Raw genomic sequence first — 17,291 nt, forward strand, 5'->3', positions numbered from 1 at the left:
TAAATTGCACACAGGAAACATCTCTTTAAGTGCAGTATTCATTTTCTCATCAAAGCCACCACTTCCTGAAGTGTCTGTCACAGAAGTTAGAACTAAAACAAAACCTCTGCAAAGGTACATCAAATTTATGAAACATTCTGGAACAATGTCTAATGTCCCAGTTCAAAAGAACTTTCTAGATAGAGATTCAAGTCACTTTCGTGATTACCAGAGCCTTTAAAGAAAAAGTGGGAATAAAATACCACTAACCACCTACAGCCACAGAAAACAAAAAAGGTTGAAGAGTTTAGATGTCACAGTTACTTGGGTCTCCAGGCCCTTCTCAATCTCCAGGATCACTCTAATGATTTTTAATATCCTTGATATTCAAGGATCAGTTCCTTCAGGCTCAAGACCAATGAATCCCAATGAGCAAGAAATCAGGCAAAGGGGAAAGAGACCTGCATTCATGAACAAAGAACTCCTGTCAATACTCAAGCATAGCCAGGGAATACACAGGAGATGGAAGCAGGGTCAGGCCACTTGGAATGAATTTAGAGATGTTGTCAGAGTAAGCAGAAATGAGACAAGGAAGGCCAAGGCCTGTCTGCAATTAAATCTGGCCAAGGATGTGAAGGACAACAAGAAGGGCTTCTTCAAATACATCAGTAGCAAAAGGAAAACAAAGGATAATGTAGGCCTATTACTAAATGGAGGGGGACCCTTGTAAAAGAGTATGCAGAGAAGGCAGAGTTACTGAATGCTGCCTTTGCATTGGACTTCACTGACAAGACCAGCCCTCAGGAATTTCTGATCCAGGAATGTTGGAAGGAAGACTTTCCCTTGGTTAAGCAGGATTGAGTTAGAGAACACCTAGGCAAACCTGACATCCAGAACTCAATGTGCCCTGATGGGATGCATCCACAAGTGCTGAGAGACCTGGCACACACCATAGTGAGGCTGCTCACAATCATCTTTGAGAGGTCATGGAGACCAGGAGAGGTGCCTGAGGACTGGAAGAAAGCAAATGTCACCTCAAGTCTTCTGAAAGTGCAAGGAGGACCCAAGGAACTACAGAATGGTCAGCCTCACCTCAATAGCTGGAAAGGCAATGGAGTGCTCCATTCTCAAAGCCATCTCTAGCCACATGGATGACAAGGTGGTGATTAGGAGTAGTCAGCATGGATTCACTAAAGGTAAATCCCGCTTGACCAACTTGATTGCCTTCTGTGATGAAACAACTACCTGGATGGTTGAGGGCACAGCCCTGGATATTGTCTACCTTGATTTCAGCAAGGCTTTTAACATTGTCTCTTACAATATCCTCATATGCAAACCCAAGAAGTATGGGTTGGATGAGTGGACAGTGAGGTGAATTGAGAACTCGCTGAACAGCAGATCCCAGACAGTTGTAATCAGTGGTACAGGGTCTAGTTGGAGTTCTGTCATTAGTGGTGTCCGCCAAAGGATTAATAATGGGCCCAGTTATTGTTTAACTTATTTATCAGTGGGGATGATCCCGCTTAAGCAGGGAGACTGAACCAAATGACACTCTGTGGTCCCTTCCAACTTTACCAGTTTTCTGATTCTGTAACTGATATCCTAATCCCTGAAGCAATTACTTGAAAAACTTTATCTTAAATTTATATCTGACTAGTCCAGTGATGCAAAAATTGTACACGGGTGCTAATAACATTATGAACATGTACGAAATTTCTGAAAACAAATTAAAAACTTGTACAAGAAATGTGTCAGCCTGAAATCTCATATCACAGCTAATGTAGAGAAGAATAGCTTAAAGGTATTTTTCAAGGTCACTTCTACAGTTACATGTAGTTGGAACTTAAACAATTTGAAAGATTTTCTACTTCTTTGTTAACATGCCCTAATCATTGCTTCAGGGATGGGATCAAGAACAGGAAGAAGCTGCTTTATATTAGTGATGCCACCTTGAATTTTGTCCTTCTCTTTCAGTAATTAAAACAGGAGATGTAAATTTCCCCCTAAATTTATTATTCTAATTGAAGTTATATGAAGAAAAACTGCATATCTTAATTCTAAGGATTAAGAGACTGTTTATTTTAAGGCTTTTCATACCAATCCTGTCAGATGAGCATTAAATGTAATGCATTTACATTTTCATTCTGTGCTTGCTCACATAGCAGGTTAAAAGAAACAAACATGTAAAATAATCTGCACAAGTATTTAAAACATATCTCTTTACTGGAATAAAAGTGTTATTCTTGTGTTTTTAATAGCATTCCCTTGTTTCACTTACATGATAGCTTTTGGCTTCAAACAATGAAAGCATCTCCATATACAAAGAAAGATTAAACACCTATGTTTTCATGTGTCATTTCATAAAATTCAAAAGGTTTTTGTTCTCCCAGTGTTTCCTTCCTCCTTAAAGCAGGGAAGAAAAGAGATAAATGGAGGAAAGCAAATGTATAAGGAAAGGTTTACAAAAAACATGTAAAAATCTTCATTCAGAACAAGTTACACAATGAAGAACTTTAAACAAATATAAAAATTAATTAGTGAACTTTAAAATGTCAAAATGCTTGGCACTTTAAAAGAAGCTAGAATAAAAATGGAAGAATATGAAGAGTCACAGCAACACAGCTATTTTACATTCTACCAAAAGTAAGCATTTTTCATACTTTAATCACAATGTTAATAGTGATATTCAAATCTGGCTACTATGTACTGAGCTGACCTAATTCCAAAGCTTTAAGCTTAATTCAGAAGGTTCTTCCACAATACTCAGCAGCAGTTGGTACTTCACAGGGCACTTCTAAAACAACTCTTTGAAACAAATAGTAAAGTTTAAAAGAAATCTCTGCATAGCTATAGGCAAGGATCCTTCTGTTTGATAAAGGATGAATTAAATCTTCAAAAACCGTTACTTAAAAATACAGAAAGTTGCTTGTTTTCATAAAAAGGGTTACTATGATCTTTTGAAATGTAGGTCTGTACATGACCAGGTTTCAATGTCTTTGCACTATCAGATTCCTTTGGTAAATACAGGGTAGTAATGGGAGCACAAGAAGATGGAAGTGCAACTAGGCAGCTGATTCCCAGGTCTGACAAGCATTTTGACTGGCAATTGTTTGGTACTACATGCAAGGTAATTCAACCTGTTTATCAAGAAAAAGTGCTCCTCACATTGTTGGAAAACTACATGAGGTCTACCTTTTATATAAGGAATCATCATCAGGGTTGGCTTTCTACACTGAAATAGGCAGACACTGAAAATATCACAAACTGTTCAGCAACACAAACCTGCTTGAAGCTATTGCTAAAAGGAGTTGCTAGTATGTCTTAAATTGAAAAATGTCCTTCCACTTTCCAAATCTCGCTTTTACTTTCAAGAGAAGACCACTCACTGATGTCAATTATAAAGACCAAAAGATGTTACCTAGCAATGGGAAGACACACCGCTATTGCAGAAACAGGAAGGAACTACAGAGGGTTTTTTTTCCTCTTGTTCATCAGTGATCATGATGTCAAAGTGGTTGTAGCTACCAAGCTATGCACCTCTCTTTCCCTCCCTCTCATGTGTAGAGCAAGCTCACAACAGCACCTAACTTAAGAAATTCATGTTGTACTTCTCTGCTTTGAAGAAAAAAGAGGGCAAGACAGTTGCAAATCAATACATGAAAAGTCTAAGAAAATGGTATAGGCTGTATCATTTTGTGCTCCTCAATCTATCCGGGCCATAGTTTCTTTCATGGTACTATTGAATACTGAGTTATCATGACAAATACAGCTTTCTGGCTCATAAACAACATTTTCCCTGAGCAAAACATTCAAGATGGCCTTTGCTTCAGTGCTTTCTAGCCATCTGCATACATAAATAATTGTTCACCAAAGCTACAGGAAATAACAAGTAATCACCCATCAAAATGTGAAATTTCAGTCTGTGAAAACTTGATCTCATTATCTTACCTCTTTAAAGAGACTTATCTTTCTCTGTAGAAAGTTACTGACATAACCACTTCCCTTTTATACTTGTCTACTCCTGCATGACAAATATGGTCTACATTAACTTTTAATGTATCATTGTTGTGATGGTATAATTCATTCACACACAAAACCACTCAGTTCAAGGCTCACTACTGCTCTAGGCTAAAGTACAAACTGGATTCTTTCCAAATAAAATGCCAGTAGTTGTGCTCCAGGAGTGCACTTTGCAGCTGTTCATGGGTATTCAGTCCACACAGAAAGAACTAGCTCAAAATAAGCCCCCCTGAAATGCAGACACCAAGAATGTCAGGTTCTCAGCATCAATTCTTTTACTCTACAATTGTGTTCCAATTGCACCACAACACTCGCCAACACAACCATTACTTTCATCAGAATCCTGTTAAAACCTAGAGCACAATCAAAGACACACACAGATATGCCACTATCAGCGTTTCACAAATGTTCTAATACACCACACTGGCTGAAGCTAAAACTCAGATGGCAGGTTAAACTGAATCATAGAAGCAGTTACTGCCTCCAGCTGCCAACTCTACCTCTACCCCAGGAGGTTACCTTTTGCAGCAGTGATATGATGTTACATACAATATGGATCTTCTGACTGCTTCTAGTTTACAACAGATGACATTAAAATAAACCACAACTACTGCTAGTTTAACTTCACAGACTAGACTAAAAATTGGGGTATTTAAACTGTAAACACGGGGTTCAAGTAGCACGTAGACTGAAACCAACATTCTGCTTGCTTATGGAGGAACTGATGTTTTGTTAAGGTTACCAAAGCTTAAACTAAAATTCATCAAGAGCCAAATGAATTACATGGGGTGGGATTAACCTCCCCTGAATTTAAACAGTCTTAAATCAGATACCTACATCTGAGATAATCATCCAAATTATCTTTGCAGTTACACAGACCAATAAGCATCTATAGAGGGAGATAACTTTAGCTACCCACCTTTAACCGAGATAAACTGTGTGTTGACAATTCTCATTTTTCTCTACTAATTACAAGGATACCGGCTCAAATGCAGACATTTACAGCACAGACAGCAAAAGCTTGTTGAGATGAATCCCACCATTTGTGTTGTGCAAGTGTTAAACCAAAAGAGCGTATTCTCACCCAAGCTGCACCAGCATACAAGTCCACCAATTACACCAAATGGTGTTGCAACAGAACTGCAAAGTCCAGGAGCTCAAAAACCATTTTCCATAAAAATAATATTAATAAAAAACCCCCAGTGATAACGTTTTAATTGGAGAGAGATGTTCACATATGTTGGAAGGCAGAAATAATCACATGGAATTGGACTATATTGAAATTAAAGAAGTGCTAAAATTTAAGCTCAGTAAAGATGGAAAAGTAAGTACAGTGGGCACCACTGAAAGTAAACATTTACCATGGCATAGGATAAATACCTCATTGCTGTATACATTCTAAATATAGGGAAAGAGTGGGAAAGTAAATACCACAGTACAGTATGGGTATTTATTTACTTTTTAAAAGAATCCACTGTATTCTTTAAGACTAATGACACTGAGAAGGAAAAAAAGGAAAAATGAAACATAGAATCAGAAATGCCATGAGCAAATATGCCAGAAATACAGTTAAGAACTAGAAATCACCTGCATGGCATCAGCACAGAATGACAGAGGTACAGTTGAAAATGACTTCAGGAGACTGATCCTGACTGTAGTCCATCTAGACTCTTCCACTAAGCCAAATATACATGTATTATCCACATTTTTATAAATTAAAATTAGTAACAGCATTTTCATAATAATATTTAGTGTAATTTTCTTCTGGAGTTTTATCACTGTAAGAGTAAAGAGGATTTCCTTGGCATGCAATGTAAATCTCCTGCCCGACAATGCTAGCTGATGTTTTATTGCCAAGAAAAAGGAAATCACTCTCTTTCCTCTGACAACCTTTATTTATTTCCAAGATTAATGAAATTCAGCTGCTTCATTCCTTCAATCATTTCATAAAGCACATATTCTGTCTTTATAATCAATCTCATTAATCTCTTTCATTCTCTCTAGAATGGCTACACCATTCTTAAAAAATTACCAGAAATAGACATTGCATTTCAGGCAAGGTCTCATCAGTTTCACACACAGAAGTCTCCTTTCAAAGATTCCTCCCTTTTATTATTTTTAAATTCAGTGCAACTCCTGCATCTTCTTATTGTAGTTTTATCTCTACATTTTATCCCTTGTATGTTACCTGTTTGATTTCTTCCTTATTCCATATCTTGCAGTTAAACTTCACCATGTTGATTCCAGGCCATGACTTCTATTTTTCAGGTTCTAATTTTGATCATGTTCCCTGAAACAACACCATGCTGTGCCCATATTATATATATTATGTATGCAGATATATTGCAGTTTCCATGTGTATTCTTTGCTCAGACAAGTCAAAACCCAAGTGCTTAACCAAAAATGAATGGGCTCCAACAGCATCAACACCTTCAATCTTCTGCCTATTTAATAGGGAGCTTCTGGTCAATTTCTGTCACAAAAATGTCAGGGGAAGAGAGTGTCAAGAACTTTCCAGAGTCAAAACATGACATTTAATTACTAATTAATACTAATTCCTTCTGATACACTATTCTGGTTAATTATTGGGTCATTAAAAAAGTAAAATAGATTGGTTTAACATGATCTCTTCTTAATAAACAGACATTGGCAGTTTTCATCTGTTGGTCTTTCAGTCATGCTTAGGTGAGGCATTTTCATCAGTACAAAGCTGCTGAAGGAAGTTCATGGAAACTAGTGATAATGAACACATCTGAAAAGTAAGTAACTTGCACTCAACTGAGATGTTTACCTTTTTCAGTCATTTGAGTTTGAAAAAAAAACGTGTCCTCCCTCTAGTCTGAGGTCCCATATACAGCAGCGACCATAAAAACTCAGGAGTATGGAAACACCAGGAAATTCCCCTTGAAAAAACAAAACCAACAATACTAACTAGTAATGATATATCCTCTAAGGACAAAGAAAGAGAATAGCTAAAATTGCCCAACTTTTCTCTGCCAATAAAGTTAGACATCCATTTTCTGCTGCAGAACTACTACCTATGTAGAAAAGAAATGGTAAGGAACCTACATGCTACCATGTGGCAGACTGGAGTTTATAAAGCTTTAAACCGGGCAGAGATCCCTGAATAGACCTTGAGGTTTCAGCTACTCTTTTGGAAAAGAGTAAAAAGCAGGAAAACTGTGGCTTTTGCCTGGAAACAGGAAAGCAGTATAAGGCCAAAAATATTGTTCCCAAACACTGAAAAAATTGCACCAATATTTAGAAGTATGTCCCTATTACAGCTTCATGTGTTTGAGCTTTTTGTGTTCAAAAAGTAAAACCAGGAATAGGAACCAGCAGACATGACTAATCACATTTAATTCTGTGTGTACTCTAAGCATGTTAAAAAAACCTCGCTGGAATATTCAGCTTTCCAAGGTGTTCTGAAACAGTGCATTTACTTTGCTACTTCTTAAAAGCAATGCATTAAGACTTTCTATTAGAACATGACTAAAAATCATCCATTCACTTCTATATTCTAAAAGGAACGGAAGAGAATCAACAGCATAAAAGCTGATCTTGATTTCTCTAGTTTATCCATTGTCAAATTATGAATTACACACATTCATCACAAGTAGTATTCATAAATATTTATAGCTAATCACAAACTGACCAGAGAACAAGTCCTTACCTCAAATCCTGGTAGTGATTACCAGGATAAACTCGCTGTAACCGATTGCTTTCATACAGCAGTTTAGAGATGCTACAGAATTTCCTGCGCTTTGAACAGGAATTAGCTGCGGTATCTCAAATATGTGTCACAGTAAATGCTTTTAAAAGATGACCACTGTGATTTGACATTAGTGAATTGAACTTGCTGCCAGAGAGCATCCATTGATCATATGTGACTTGGCACTACTGTCAGAAATATGTTCAAATAAAATCTAAAAAAAGAGAGTTGAAAATGTAGTAAAGGAATGCCTGATCATTTGAAAATCCAACAGGGAATTCAGGACAAATATATTGTAATATATATCAGGCAGCCAAATTCTGAATTTAACAACCTCATTTTAAGAAACTTTTCTTGTTTCATAATAAAGTGAAATTTGTCCTTCTCTATAAGGATGGAGAATAGTCTTCTTAATGAATCACACTTTTTTCTATGATAGTCATTCTACTTATGCCAAAATTAAGGTTGATGATTATATTTATGGATAACAGCATAAATTCATATACAGCATTTCAATAAAGTGAGAAGTTAAGGAAGATTCCAAGGCAGATATCATGAAGATGACAGACTACATGGAGTTATTTTTATCAATCTCATTGATGATTTCTGTGTTCAGTTTACATTTTGTATTTAAGCTTTGATTCTGCTGTTACCGATTAATATTCCATGAGCTTTTTTGATATGGGGGTTGAAGAAATTCTCTGACAGCAAAAATAAAAGATGAACAGTGTCTGTCCTGTGTTGCTAATTATTTTATTTTGGGAAGGCTTCCTTAAACTTTGAGACAGTGAGCCTTTCTGCTACTTTCCACTTTCAGTTTCTTTACTTGGAGTTGCCTAGTTGTTGTTGGCATTACATCAATAAAAGTCATACCATGGACTTATCCACTTCTTTTCTTGGCCACTTCACACTGCACAATCCTTTGCTAAAACTGCCAGAGAGAATAAGAGGATAAGTCAACGTCACTGTGTTCTTTGATGCAGTGTCAGTAGCCTTTGAGCAGAGGCAAAGGAGCTGAAGCACTTCCACCAATCTTTGAAGTGGAGCAGAAAAGTGGAAAACTAGAGGGAAAGCAGGCAGGTTCACTCTGAATAGAGCTGCTCTGTTCTTGGCACCCAAGGCGCTCTTCAGCCACTTAAGGAATTCCACAAACCAAAGTCCTCTGCTCAAGAAGGAACAGGAATTGTTTTTAACCAAGCATCCCTGAAGAGTTTTGGCAAGATGGATAAGACACACTAAATGGAGACACCAAAAATTTTGTCAGAAAGGTCTAGGAAATTTAACAGGGCACTTCAGAACATAAAAATTCACCAAAACTTGTACATCCACTAAAAGGCCTTCCTTTACATTTCCTAACGCTGTTTCAATTTTCCTAAGAACAATGGATATGACAAAAAAATCTCAGCTGGGAGCTGATAGAGACATATACAGAGAAACTGCTACTTCCAGACTTAAAACAAATCATAGAATCTAAAAGCATCGCAAAATAGCAAAAAAAATTATTTTACTCCCTACTGAGTCACTACAATGCAATAAATAACATTTTACTATCATCCATTCAAGAGCTCTATCCACTAGTGGGTTCAAATGATCCAAACTTTAATGGTTTCTATTTCAATATAGCAAGAATTTGCCAGCAGAAAAATTATAAAAAATCTAAATGAGAAATATTTACGGTCTCAAATTACTTAATTTTCTTCTTCTGAAGTGTTCCTGAACTTTACTGAAATGGAGTGGCAAATCTTTAAGTCTTCCAAAATATAAAGTCCCACAGAAGTCACAAGGCAGTCATGGTTTTGAAAGGAATTATATTCAACACATCACTATCAAGGTTTTGAAACTAACACCTTCAGAGATATTATACCAACAAAAAGTAAGAATAAATATATACTTTTCCACTCTATGAACCAAATAAATATTCTAATCTGAATTTTTTTAAAAGCACCCATAGAAGACTATATTTTCTTCACAAGGTTTCCAAAATAAAACTTTATAGAAGCAAGACATGGGTTTTGCAATGTATTTATCTGAAGAATCTTCCCAGAAGACTAGAAATAATTAAATAAGCAGAGGATAGTATCCCTAGAGGATACTGATGTTGTCCAATTATAGTAATTACAAAATGCAGTGTGTGGCTCTGTGCCAAGAAATAGCAGGTTGAAATGTTCTGCTATCTGTCAAGCTGGGAACCCAAACACTTTTAAGTACAGCAAATTCCACAGGCATGAAATGAGGATCTTGCATGAGCTATTTGACTTACTCCTTTGTTTGGAAAAACACAGATGAAATCAAGGAATGAATAATAAAAAAATGGTTTAAAATAGAATGCATTCTAAACTCATTAATCAAAATTACTTTTTAAGTTTTATCCTTGGTGGGTCCTTTTATTTTGCAAAGTATAACTGTTTGGAATACAAAGGAACTAACAACTTCCACTATCCAAATAATAATGACTATTTTTAAAGTGTTGATTGCAATGATCATGAAAAACAAATCTAAGTTTTCATTAATAGGTTCACTTTTATTAAGGTGCAATGTTACCAATTAAATTATTGGGGGGGAAGAGGTTTTCCAATTTCAATCCATGATAAACAAAGAATGCTTACAAAAAAAAAAAAAAGATCATGAGTTTAGGAAATTGTAGGTTATTTTCAAATATTACTAAGACTTTACAATCTACTAAGCATTTATTAATATGCAATAAATCCCTTTCTACCTGAACTGAATAACAGAGAATAAGGGAACCCTTCCACATCAATCCACAACAAACCATTGACAAGTATATGACAAAGCACAATGGTTCCCATTTTTGCCTTTAAGGACAGGTCTTTGCCAAGGGAGGCTGGGCAGGCACAGGCAGCTCCAACACAGGAGAGGAACAAGGAGTGACATCTGAGCAGCCACAGAACATCAGAGCCACAGCAGCTCCCTGATCTGGTCAGACTGAACACTGCCAGCAGCAGTCAGCTGCAGTTTTCAGTACTAGCTCAAATATCTCTTCCATACAGATGTGCTCCAAGTGCATATATGGTGTGAAGGCCACACTGGTGTCAATGGCCCAGGGTGGGAAATGTTGAAAGCATAATGATTCACACAACATTCTGCTATGTACTGTTTGGGTGCTTTAGAAAGGCAGCAGGGAAACGTCATCCCTCTTTGCTCTCTTTCCAGTGCTGTTAAATCCATATGCATAGCAAAAAGAAAATTTTCCTTACTCCTTTCTTTACTAGGAAACAATCCAGACAAACAAACATACAGCATACGTCTGCCATGCATTTTCATAACAAACTGTTCATCATGACCTCAAGAAATATTTTTTTTTCTATTTAAGTCATAATGTTGACAACCCAAAAACTCTCTCAGCATTCAAGGAAGAGGTCTAGGAAGAAATGATCTAACACGCAGTCATAAGGCCACTGCAGAGGAGTTAACAGAACCTGATGCACTACTGTTCCCTACAGATGAGCTTACGCAGGATCTCTCACCAGAATTCTTCTACACAGAGAAAGAAACAGAAGATTTCTCTGGAAAATCTTAGAGGACACATGTGAGACTTAAACATTAGCTGAAAATGAAAATATTGACAGTATCAAATTGCCAGGAGCAGACAATATCCTTGAAGAATCTGGAAAAACTTGATCATGAAACTTCTTAATTACTTAATTAATTACTTAATTACTCTCTTTTAAAATGGCCTCATTACCACAGTAACAAAAAACAGCACATGGGTGTTAGTATTTTAGAAAGCTTCTAGCAGACCCTGAGAAACTGCAGACCAAAAAACTGACTTCTGTTGGGACAATTTCATAGGATAAGTTAAAAAACAATACTGAAATACATAGATAATACGAATTCTTCCCCAGTATATTATACTTTGAAAGTGTCAGGGTTAAAATGCAGTTAAATTTTCAAGAGTTCCTAAGCTATTTAAAAATTAATAAACAAATCAAATTAAGCTATCATGAGATAAAGAAAAAAGTGGTAAATGACAGTAAAAAGATTTAAGAATACAAAATAACTTTTCAAATTCCCTTCAAGATGTGTCCTTTGTCCTCTGCTGTATACCTTGATCACAATAGCCCCAGAAAAGGGAATGCAAGATAGTACTCACTACTTAACATAGTTAAAAACAAGATAGGAAAAATACAAGATAAAGATGGGAAATTCATTAATATTAAGTGATTGGAAGCAAAATGATAGATAGCATTCAGTGTGAACACATACGAAATAATAGTGACACAGCTGGAGGTTACAGCCAACTATATATACACTGTAGTGTAGTAAATGACCTCTTAGCACATTAGAAAGGTCTTAAAGTCATTGTGAACAGCTCTATGAAAAATGTTGGCTTTAATTCAGCCAGTCAAAAAGTAAAAGAATGTTAGAAATTATTAGGAAGTGAAGAAAATAAATACAACTACATCAATTTGCAGTATACCATAACTGTCAACAGTTTGGTTTGTTTCCTTTGAAATAAAAGGAAAACAGGAGAACCATATCCGACAGAGAAGGAAAACAAAATGGAACTGCTTTTCAGATAGAACAGTTTTCGAGCAAGGGAAGCACAATTCTTCAAAAGAAAGCTATGTGATCAGTGAGAAAATTATTTCTCACAATAAAGTAAAATAAGGCATAAAATAAAAGAATAGGTTTAAAGCAAAAAAAACCAAAAAACAAGAAAAAGTACTTTTTCACACAGTACATAATTAAATTTATAGAGCTCTGCAACTTGATGCTATGGATTCAAAGAATACAAATGAACTAAATGAACTCAAAAGCACTAGATTCACAAAAATTTCATCTGAGACTATTCCATTTGACACAAAAGTATGCCACCAGAGTCAGGAATTCCCTAAGCTGCTGTTTGCTGGAAGCTGGGGGGTTTCATTGCAGAAGTCTCTCTGTTGACATGCTCTATTCTTATTCTTTTACCCTAGGAATTCACTACTGCTCATCACCAGAGCCACAGTACTTGGGAAAATGAACTTTTCATCCAGTAAGTTCAGCCAGACAACCATAAGAATGTTTTAGACCTATCTACTGTGAATCGTACTGAAGCTAATAACTTTAGGTCTTTAACTGTGATAGCCCAGTACCCTTTTCTTCTTCAAGGCATATGGGAAGAGTGTAAAGCTGTACAGAATATCTGTAATTCAACCTTTTAATTTTTTTTTTTTTAATAGAGAGACCTCATCTCAAAGATAAGGCTGGAGTTTGCAAGTTAAGTCATATAACTGATTGTCCTACCCTAAGTGTGATTCTCCATCCCTCCCATTTCTTAGCTATACATTCCCAGCAACTTTTATAGCACTTAACTCATCTGATTCAGCCATGTATGGAACTAGCTTCATGACTCAGAATGGGAAAAAAAAGTAAATTTTAAAATATAAAATCTTGATTCTTTAAGTACTTGGATCACTCTCATAATCAACTCTGGTACATTCTATTGGCAGGAGCAGGACAGAAGCATTTCAGTCAGAGCCACCTGTTAGGTTACCTGAGATGTTACAGACTAACAGTGCAATGAGAGCATACAGCCCCCACATTCCTTCTCCCAGCTCCACTCAGAGAGTGGAGATCCTAAACTTCTCAACTATACGACAGACTAATAGAGACAGAGGTGTACAAGTGAGGCACCTGGACCTTGACCACCTCCATTCAGATTCGGTGAGACATAAAACTTCATTTCCCCAAGCAGAACTAGCTGTATTTATAAGGAGAAGTTTCACTAGTACAGAGGGACAGGACTGTGCCCATAGCAGGAGATTTTTTTGCCAGCATGTCTATTCTAATGAAGCACACCAAAAGTAGACAAAAGTGTTTCATTTGTACTTATCTAGTTTGCTAAACATCAGGCAAACATTTAGGGGGATTATTTCACTGTTCTGGAGGACTGAAATTCACCTTTGGTAAGACATTGAAAGGAAAATCACAAACTGTATAATAAAAATATATGTGCAAACACTCAGAAATCCTGTCATTTACTCCTTCTGTTCAAGAAGCAGGCGGCTCCCACTGTCCTCTCTCAGTTCCAAAGACTGACTCTCTCCTGCTTCCTCCAGATACAATCTCCCTCCCCACTCATTCACAGATTAAGCCTTTTTAAATAGCCTCTTAGCAAATTTTTGTCCTCTTAACCTCCCTCCACAAACTTCTGATCTCAAATTTTCTCTGCACAGACAGTCCCAGTTCTTCCCCTAACCACATCTATTCATCAAGTGCTCCTTTCCTCCATAACTCTGATTTCTCAACCTTCTTGACCAGACTCTTAGCCTCTCTCCATGCCTTCTCATGAGTCCCTCTGACCTGACCCTTCACACAGACCCTCTGCATTCACAGATCCCAAACCCTTACCCATCCCAACCCCTTATTCCCTTGGATATTATGCCAAAATTGAATCCCACCCTCTTGAAAGCTGCTGTCCTGTTCTGAATAACATCCTCAACATCAAAATTGGGTAATCACTTTTTCATGCTACTTGTACTCTGGCTCAGGGGTCATTGGAGAGCGCAGAAAAAACAACAACAAAACCACAAAAACTTGTTCCAGATGTAGACCTAACAGAGTCTAAGCCAAAGTGTGTGCAGTGCAGGAGGAATCTTCAAAGTATAGAGCTGTCAAAAGTCTTGCTTCAGTGACTACATCCAAATTCTTCTTTTCAAGATATGTAAGACAGGCAAATGTAGAATGGCATTAGGAATGGAAAAAGGCACATAACTGAAAATCATAGCTATGCTTTCACATAATCTTGAGAAAAAAGTTTGCAGTCTTTTAACATGGGAAAACAATAGTCTCCCCTATTTGTATTTTACAAAAAGGCTTAACAGCTTTTTCTTGCGTTTTCCAGAAATCAATCAACTTGAGTCACTGGGAACAAAATGTTAACCTCTATTATAACAAAAGTCACAACAGGAAACAAAGTTTAAGGATATGTGCAGACTGGGAAAGATATCTACATCTTGAAGTGTGTTAATACAAACCTCTGTCACAGAAAGTGTCATGAAACCTGTGTAATATTTAACATAAACAACCCAACATATAGCAATGCTATTTCTCTGGTGCTTGAATAGATAAACAAATAATACGCCACATGAGAAACAGGAAAAAAATGCCGATGTGAGTAAAATTGCCCATTCTTGTCAAAACTCTGGACTTCTTAAAAGCTCTCATGACCTGATTTGATCTACTTAGCAAGGAGAGCTAAAGTTAGCCTTGAACTACGGAATAAAACCAAAGTTCAGAAACATGGGAGACTTAATGCTAACAATAATAACCCAAATATAGAGGCTTCCTATAGAAAAAAATACAAACAGAAATTATGTATTACATTATTAATCTGTTAAACACAGAAACATGCAGGACTCCAGTAACACATGCCAATTTAAATAGAAGACTTTCTTGTTATAAGACTCTCATTTAGCTCAGAAATTCCATCTGACCTAGAAGCATGGGAAAGAATATATGTTATTTTGAAACTTCATAGTTCAGTACTCTTCTTAGATGGTAACTTAGGCCACAATCACAATCAACTATTTTGAGTACCACAGTTTTGGAAATTGGACCCTAACACTGAGGAACTGCTACTTAAATTTAAGTGAGCTATGAGAGATTAAATGCATGAATATCAATAGAACGTGATACTTGATCCACAAACATGCATTTTTATCTCACATTTCATCTCTGTACAAAAAGAAAAGTGACGTGCTTTAAATGAGAAGACAAGCAAACTAAGATTGAAATTATGCTGTTTCATAAAGTGATAGTAACTATACTAAGAACAATTCTTTCTGCATGTCGCTATCAGTTTTTCCTTACCATATATTCCATATTGGAAGCTGGTGGATACACCTGACCCCGTAACTTATTATGAAGATCCAAGATACTTTGCATATCACTGTCTGTGATAGCCCTTTTCCCTCTCTGCTTGGCGATCCACCACTCACCATCTTCATCCATGTACTTTTCCAAAAGTTCCTCTAAGAGCGTGGCATTGGGAAGAATCATTGCAGAAACTGCTTGAGCTATGAATAGCAAGATAGTTATTCTGAGCCATTCCTGTACTACATACTTCATGATGAATGATCTCAAAAATGCTCAGGAGTTAGCTCCAAGACAAAGTCTTTCTTCCACGTCTGTTGGCTGTAAATACATAAGAGAGAGTAATGTAATTTGTAGATTGAAGGACTGGTCTGTATGAACTTACAAAGAAAAAAACCCTGTAGTTAGTACAGAGTTTGTCACTGTTATTTTAGGGGGAGAAAGCAGGATGCTACTTTTTTTTATTCTAATAAGTACACACTCTTGATTCGGAAAGATAGGTTATCTTCAACCTTATGAACCTCATTCTGTTCAAGTGGTTTTATACATTACACTGGCATGCCCATTTCAGTGCCTGAATGCAAAAAGTATGCTTTTCATATCTACTTCAAAGGAGCCAGACATCAACGACAATTAGACTGCAGATAAGGTCTCTCAAAATTGGAATTTAAGAACAAAAGAAGTTCAAGGCTTGCATTCATCATCAAAGTGTAAACTTGAAATCCACAATAAAGTTGATATAAAATAGCCCCTCTTAGTGCATTTCGAAATATGACTTTGATTAAAGCTTTTGTTCTATGATTTCAAAAAAATACCTGATGAAACTAAAGGTATTCAACTCGGACAAGAAAATGGGGGAAGATGGGGTTATTCTATTCCCTAAACAAAGGAAAGCACTGGAAACGATCAGAAAAAGTAGCACCACCTCCAAGAATACAGTATCCCAACACCGCATACTAGGTAACTGAATGCTTTAGGTAGGAAAGCCGCGGTCATTCCTACACCCCGGGCGAGCACGCGCGAATCCCGCCACACAGGACCCAGCCGCTGGGAGGGGAACAAAAAGAGGCGGACGGGCAGGACCGGGCTCTCCCCAGCGCGCCGCCACCGCCCGCACCCGGCGGCACCGGCCCCGCTCTCCTGGGACTGGAGCGCCCCACGGCCCCGGGGTCTGCCTGCCGCCGGCCCCCGCCCTCCCGCTGCCGCGGGGAGGATGCTGCGGGAAGGATGCTGCCCCCCGCCAGTGCCCTTACCCCTCCGGCGGCGGCTGCCCGCTCTCCCGCAGCCAGCTTCGCTCCGCCACCCGCCTCCTCGCCACGCCCGCGTCGAGCCGGAGCCGGGGGGCGCGGGCGCGGCCTCGCCCCGCTCGCTGAGGCGGGAGCGGCGCGGTGGTCAAGGACGTGTCCAGCAGCGGAGCCGCGGCGAGGGGCTGCCGCTGCGCTCAGCCGCCGCCTCCCCCGCTGGCCTCTGGGTCGTCGCCACCGTCGCTCCGAAGAGCTCCGCGCCTCTCCTCGCAGCTCCCGCCCCGCCGGGCATTTATCGCGGGCGGCGGTGACGTGAGGCGGACACCCCTCCCCGGCACCCGCGGGGCGGGACGCGCCGCGCTCCGGGCAGCGCGCCCGCCCCGGCCCCCGCACCCGCGCCCCGGCATCCGCACAGCCCGCCCTCGCCCCCGGGGCGGCGGAGCCAGCACCAGCTCCCGGGGAGATCGATGCCTCGAGTCCCGCGGGCTGCAAGGGCTGGCTGGGACCGCAGCCTCAGC

General features: G+C 38.5%; 1 protein-coding gene across 3 annotated transcripts in view; it reads right to left on the reverse strand.

Moving 5' to 3' along the window:
- The window catches only part of CRISPLD1 (cysteine rich secretory protein LCCL domain containing 1), a 76,987-nt gene extending 59,900 nt beyond the window's left edge, over window positions 1-17,087 (reverse strand). Inside the window, exons 1-2 of one of the 3 annotated variants that reach the window (XM_064650498.1) lie at window positions 16,783-17,087; window positions 15,527-15,850 (exon numbers count right to left, since the gene is read on the reverse strand). In XM_064650498.1, coding sequence (XP_064506568.1) covers window positions 15,527-15,784 — 258 coding nt within the window. In that variant the 5' untranslated portion in view covers window positions 15,785-15,850; window positions 16,783-17,087. Of the gene's footprint in view, window positions 1-15,526; window positions 15,851-16,782 lie in introns of those variants that run through there. The other 2 variants (XM_064650492.1, XM_064650507.1) reach the window with 2 other exon arrangements.
- Window positions 17,088-17,291: the final 204 nt, after the last annotated feature.

The sequence above is a fragment of the Pseudopipra pipra genome, chromosome 1, assembly GCF_036250125.1.
Source record: "Pseudopipra pipra isolate bDixPip1 chromosome 1, bDixPip1.hap1, whole genome shotgun sequence".
In the NCBI taxonomy this organism is placed as follows: domain Eukaryota; kingdom Metazoa; phylum Chordata; class Aves; order Passeriformes; family Pipridae; genus Pseudopipra; species Pseudopipra pipra.